Here is a 6,372-nt window from a genome sequence, read left to right as displayed (position 1 = left end):
TAACTGTTTATGAATTGAGAAGGAAGGTATTTTAGTATTGTTTGATGCATGTTTAAGAGTTTTAAACTTCTGTTTTAGTGCATGATGCAAAGCAGATTATATTACTGAACTTTGTTTTATACAGATTATGATTTGAGTGATAAAGCAACAATAAACTACATCCTTTACTGGTCACTTCCTGTCTCATTTTAAATACACATTTTAAATACACATTTTATGTCAATAACTAAAGTAAAAGACACGATCATACATCACATTAAGACGTCAGTAAACAAAAACACCAGTCCCCCAGCGTTCACCTTGACCTGGGAAACAGCCCCAGCTTCACTTGACCTGGTAAACAGTCCCCCAGCTTCACCTTGACCTGGTAACAGCTCCCCAGCTTCACCTTGACCTGGTAAACAGTCGCCCCCAGCACGTCACCTCGACCCTAGCGGTATCAAAACACTTGACACCCCGTCCTGTGATACCTGTAACATCGCCTCCAAGCTACTTTGGTCTTCAAAACATGCATTCACACGACTGGTAACCAGTGCCCCAGTACACCAAGCCTGCCACCATCCAGACGCTTCACCTAATAGAACCTGTTAAACAGTCCCACAAGCCTTCACCTTAACCTGGTAAAACAGTCCTTCCAGCTCCACCTTAACCTGGTAGTAACACGTTAACCTTCCCACAGCTCACCTTAACCTGGTAACCAGTCCCACAGGTTCCACCTGGTTCACTTTATATCCACAATAAGGGAGCTGCATTTAGAGAGTATGTTAGTTACCAATACTAGTTACCATGACTTGGAGAGTAGTGTTGGTCAGTTACGTTATGGTTGGGTTTGGTCAGTGTTCATTTAGTCAACAAAAATAGTGACTAAAATTATCTTCAAACACCTATTTTTCAGTGGTAATTGACAAGACTAAACGGAGTGAGTAAATAGATGCATAAAAAACTATAACTAAAACAAAAGTGACTTTTTGTTTCAGTCGACTCTAAAACGAAAAACAAAATAAAAGTATCTCTGACTAAAATCTGGTCTACAAATGGCTGGAGAGGAGTTTGTGATAAAGCACAATTAATATTAGCAGCAAAAGATGCGCAGTTTGTTATGTGGATACCCTTTAAAATTAGTGATTCGCCCTATTCCAGCCACACCCGTTGCTGACAGGTGTAATAATATCGTGCACACAGCCATGCAATCTCTCCATAGACAACCATTGGCAGTAGGAATGGCCTACTGAAGAGCTCAGGGACTTTCAACGTGGCACCGTCATAGGATGCCACCTTTCCAACAAGTCAGTTTCATCAAATTGCTGCCCTGGTCAAATGTAAAAGGCTGTTGTTGTGAAGTGGAAACGTCTATGATCAATAACAGGCTCAGCCACAAAGTGGTAGGCCACACAAGCTGAAAGAATGGGACGCCAACTGCTGAAGCGCGTAACGCATAAAAATCGTCTGTCCTCACTACCGAGTTCCAAACCGCATCTGGAAGCAACTTCAACACAAATGGTTTTCCGTTGGCCGAGCAGCCGCACACAAGCCTAAGATCACCATGTGCATGCCAGCGTCGACTGGAGTTGGTGTAAAAGCTCACAGCATTGGACTCTGGAGGCAGTGGAAACGCATTCTCTGGGGATAAATACACTCATCTGGCAGTCCGAACGGAAACGAATCTTGGGTTTGGCAATTGCCAGGAGAGAATCTACGGTACCAGCACCAATGACATAGTGCCAACTGTAAAGGTTTGGTGAGAGGAGGAATTAATGGTTGGGCTGTTTTTCATGGTTTGAGCTAGGGCCCCTTAGTTCAGTGAAAGGGAAATTTCCATGCTACAGCATACAATAACATTCTTAGACGATTTCGTGCTTCCAACTCTGTGGCAAACAACTTGGGAAGGCCCTTCCATGTTTCAGCATGAGCAATCCCCTGCATCAAAGCGAGGCTCATACAGAAATCGTTTGTTAAGACAGGTGTGGAAAAATTGACTGTCCTGCCACAGCATCCCTGACCTCAAACCCTCATCAAACACCGTTGGATGAATGGACGGTCAACTGTGAGCCAAGGCCTAAATCGCCCAACAATCAGTGCCTGACCATTACTATAACTTGTGGCTGAAATATTAGCAAGTCTCCGCAGCAATGTTCCAAACATCTAGTGGAAATCTCTCTCTGGTAGAACAAAGAAAACAACATTTTTCAATGTTATGGTGCTGGAGACGATGAATATGAGGATAAACATTGGTGAAGTGTCCGTTTTAAAGTTACAGAACATTCACATACACATGTATTGTGTAGCACAGATGCTTCTGTCATGACCAATAGAGAATCATCATACCAGTTGTATACATTATATCTAAATCGGCAACATTCTGACTGTTTAACCACGTTGAATAGACCTTGGTAACCTTGGTAACTCTGCAGCCAAATCCATTCCACTAACTACAGGGACGTGGAATACGCCGGGAGAACTTTAGATCTGTGTGTATTGTTGTGAATTGTTAGATACTACTGCACCTGTTGGAGCTAGGAACACAAGCATTTCGCTACACCCTGCAATAACATCTGCTAAATATGTGTATGTGACCAAAAAACATTTGTTTTGATTTGAGAACCTTAACAAAAAAACAATATCAGTTAGTAAAATGGTCTTGATGCTATTCTTCTTGCTCTATTTCTTAAGTGTCTATTCTGGATAACTGTTTATGAATTGAGAAGGAAGGTATTTTTAGTATTGTATGCATGTTTAAGAGTTTTAAACTTCTGTTTTTAGTGCATGATGCAAAGCAGATTATATTACTGAACTTTGTTTTATACAGATTATGATTTGAGTGATAAAGCAACAATAAACTACATCCTTTACTGGTCACTTCCTGTCTCATTTTAAATACACATTTTAAATACACATTTTATGTCAATAACTAAAGTAAAAGACACGATCATACATCACATTAAGACGTCAGTAAACAAAAACACAGTCCCCCAGCTTCACCTTGACCTGGTAAACAGTCCCCCAGCTTCACCTTGACCTGGTAAACAGTCCCCCAGCTTCACCTTGACCTGGTAACCAGTCCCCCAGCTTCACCTTGACCTGGTAAACAGTCCCCCAGCTTCACCTTGACCTGGTAAACAGTCCCCCAGCTTCACCTTAACCTGGTAACCAGTCCCACAGCTTCACCTTAACCTGTTAAACAGTCCCACAGCTTCACCTTAACCTGGTAAACAGTCCTCCAGCTCCACCTTAACCTGGTAAACAGTCCCACAGCTTCACCTTAACCTGGTAACCAGTCCCACAGGTTCCACCTGTTTTCACTTTATATTTCCACAATAAGTGAGCTGCATTTAGAGAGATGTTAGTTACCAATACTAGTTACCATGACTTGGAGAGTGGTGGTCAGTTACGTTATGGTTGGGTTTTGGTCAGTGTTCATTTAGTCAACAAAAATAGTGACTAAAATATTCTTCAAACACCTATTTTTCAGTGGTAATTGACAAGACTATAACGGAGTAAATAGATGCATAAAAAACTATAACTAAACAAAAGTGACTTTTTGTTTCAGTCGACTAAAATGAAACAAAATAAAAGTATCTCTGTGACTAAAATCTGTCTACAAAGTGGGCTGGAGAGGAGTTTGGTGATAAAGCACAATTAATATTAGCAGCAAAGATGCGCAGTTCTGTTATGTGGATACCCTTTAAAATTAGTGGATTCGCCTATTTCAGCCACACCCGTTGCTGACAGGTGTATAATATCGTGCACACAGCCATGCAATCTCTCCATAGACAACCATTGGCAGTAGAATGGCCKTACTGAAGAGCTCAGGGACTTTCAACGTGGCACCGTCATAGGATGCCACCTTTCCAACAAGTCAGTTYATCAAATTGCTGCCCTGGTCAAATGTAAAAGGGCTGTTGTTGTGAAGTGGAAACGTCTATGATCAATAACAGCTCAGCCACAAAGTGGTAGGCCACACAAGCTGAAAGAATGGGACCGCCAACTGCTGAAGCGCGTAACGCATAAAAATCGTCTGTCCTCACTACCGAGTTCCAAACCGCATCTGGAAGCAACTTCAACACAAATGGTTTCCGTGGCCGAGCAGCCGCACACAAGCCTAAGATCACCATGTGCAATGCCAAGCGTCGACTGGAGTGGTGTAAAGCTCACAGCCATTGGACTCTGGAGCAGTGGAAACGCATTCTCTGGAGGGATAAATCACACTTCATCTGGCAGTCCGACGGACGAATCTGGGTTTGGCAGATGCCAGGAGAATGCTACGGTACCAGCACCAATGCATAGTGCCAACTGTAAAGTTTGGTGGAGGAGGAATAATGGTATGGGGCTGTTTTTCATGGTTTGAGCTAGGCCCCTTAGTTCCAGTGAAGGGAAATCTTCATGCTACAGCATACAATAACATTCTAGACGATTCTGTGCTTCCAACTCTGTGGCAACAATTTGGGGAAGGCCCTTTCCTGTTTCAGCATGACAATTCCCCCTTGCACAAAGCGAGGTCCATACAGAAATGGTTTGTTAAGATCGGTGTGGAAAAATTTGACTGTCCTGCACAGATCCCTGACCTCAACCTCATCAAACACCGTTGGGATGAATTGGAACGTCAACTGTGAGCCAGGCCTAATCGCCCAACATCAGTGCCTGACCTTACTAATACTTGTGGCTGAATATTAGCAAGTCTCCGCAGCAATGTTCCAACATCTAGTGGAAAGCCTTCCCAGAAGAGTGGAGGCTGTTATAGCAGCAAAGGGGGGGACCAACTCCATATTAATGCCCATGATTTTGCAATGAGATGTTAGACGAGCAGGAGTCCACATACTTTGTAGCTTAAGTTAAGATGAATGAACTGTAAGCCACTCTGAATAAGATGTAAAGTGTAATTAATAACTTCACCATGCTAAAAGTGATATTCAAGGTCTGCTTTTTAAATGTTTTTAACCATCTACAAATATGTGCCCTTTACGAGGCATCGGTGTGGAAAAACTTGACTGGTCTGCACAGATCCCTGACTTCAACTCCTTGGGGAAAAACCTCCCTGGTCTTTATGGTTGAATATGTGTTTGAAATCCACTGCTCGATTGAGGGACCTTACAGATAATTGTATGTGTGGGGTATAGTCATTCAAAAATCACGTTTTTGTCCATGCAACTTATTATGTGACTTATTAATTTACTCCAGAATTGATTTAGGCTTGCCATAACAAAAGGTGTTGAAAACCTATTGACTCAAGACATTTCAGCTTTTCATTTTTTATTAATTAGTAAAAAAAAAAGCAAAAAAATGATCCACTTTGACATTATGGGGTATTGTGCGTAGGCCTGTGACAAAGAAAATCTACATTTAATCAATGTTAAATTCAGGCTGTAACACAACAAAATGTGAAACAAGTCAAGGTGTGTGAATACTTTCTGACGGCATTGTATATTTACTATAGGTTAATGAGGCAATACAAATGTGACGTGACTAAAATATGACTAAAATGAAAAAGGCATTTGGTTGACTAAAATGGATCAACGTTTGTCATTTTGACGAGACTAATGTATTATTCAAATGACAAAAAAATGTGACCAAGACTTAATTATATTTTAGTCAAAATGACTAGGACTAGACTAAATGTAAAAGAGTGCCAAAATTAACACTGGTTTTGGTTAAGTGATTGTCAGTTACATTTTGGTTGTGTTGTGGTTGGGTTGTGGCCAGTCATTGTTTCAAGCATCACTTCTCTTTAAGTTTGGTCAGCTCCCAGCGTCCCTCTCCACACAGTTTCAACGAGACGTCATGGTACTGGAGGGGGAACAGTCAGAAGGGCCTTCATAACACATTCATAACCCTTTAGAACACATAAATAACACATTCATAACCCTTCATAACACATAAATGCCACATTCATAACCCTTCACAACACATACATAACCCTTCATAACACATAAATACCACATTCATAACCCTTCATAACACATCCATAACACATTCATAACACAAATACCACATTCACAACACATACATAACACATTCATAACCCTTTATAACACAAATAAAATATTAATAACTTCATAGCACATTCATAACCCTTTATAACACATACATAATACATTCATAAGCACTACATAACATATTCATAACCATTCATAACACATTCTTAACCCTTCATAACATATTCATAACACATAAATAAGCACTTCATAACACATTCACAAGCACTACATAATGCTTATGTGTACCTTCTCTAGGCTTCTGCGGTGTCCCAGGCTGACCAGGGTCATTCCCAGCTGCTTACAACCTCGGTACATAAACGAATAATCTGCCCTCTGCCTCCCTCTGTAAGGACTGGTTCGCTCTCCACATAGAGTAACTGGCGCATGCTCACCGCATACA

At 41.2% G+C, this 6,372-nt stretch overlaps 1 protein-coding gene across 1 annotated transcript in view; it reads right to left on the bottom strand.

Moving 5' to 3' along the window:
- Positions 1 to 5,230: 5,230 nt before the first annotated feature.
- abcd4 (ATP-binding cassette, sub-family D (ALD), member 4) overlaps positions 5,231 to 6,372 on the bottom strand; it is a 35,457-nt gene continuing 34,315 nt past the window's right edge. Inside the window, 2 exon segments of the mRNA XM_024000370.2 lie at positions 5,231 to 5,781; positions 6,219 to 6,315. Coding sequence (XP_023856138.1) covers positions 5,713 to 5,781; positions 6,219 to 6,315 — 166 coding nt within the window. The 3' untranslated portion in view covers positions 5,231 to 5,712.

Source organism: Salvelinus sp. IW2-2015, linkage group LG14 (genome assembly GCF_002910315.2).
Source record: "Salvelinus sp. IW2-2015 linkage group LG14, ASM291031v2, whole genome shotgun sequence".
NCBI classification, from domain to species: Eukaryota; Metazoa; Chordata; class Actinopteri; order Salmoniformes; family Salmonidae; genus Salvelinus; species Salvelinus sp. IW2-2015.
The sequence above is the reverse complement of the archived record's forward strand: the minus strand, read 5'-3'. Positions and strand labels throughout refer to the sequence as shown.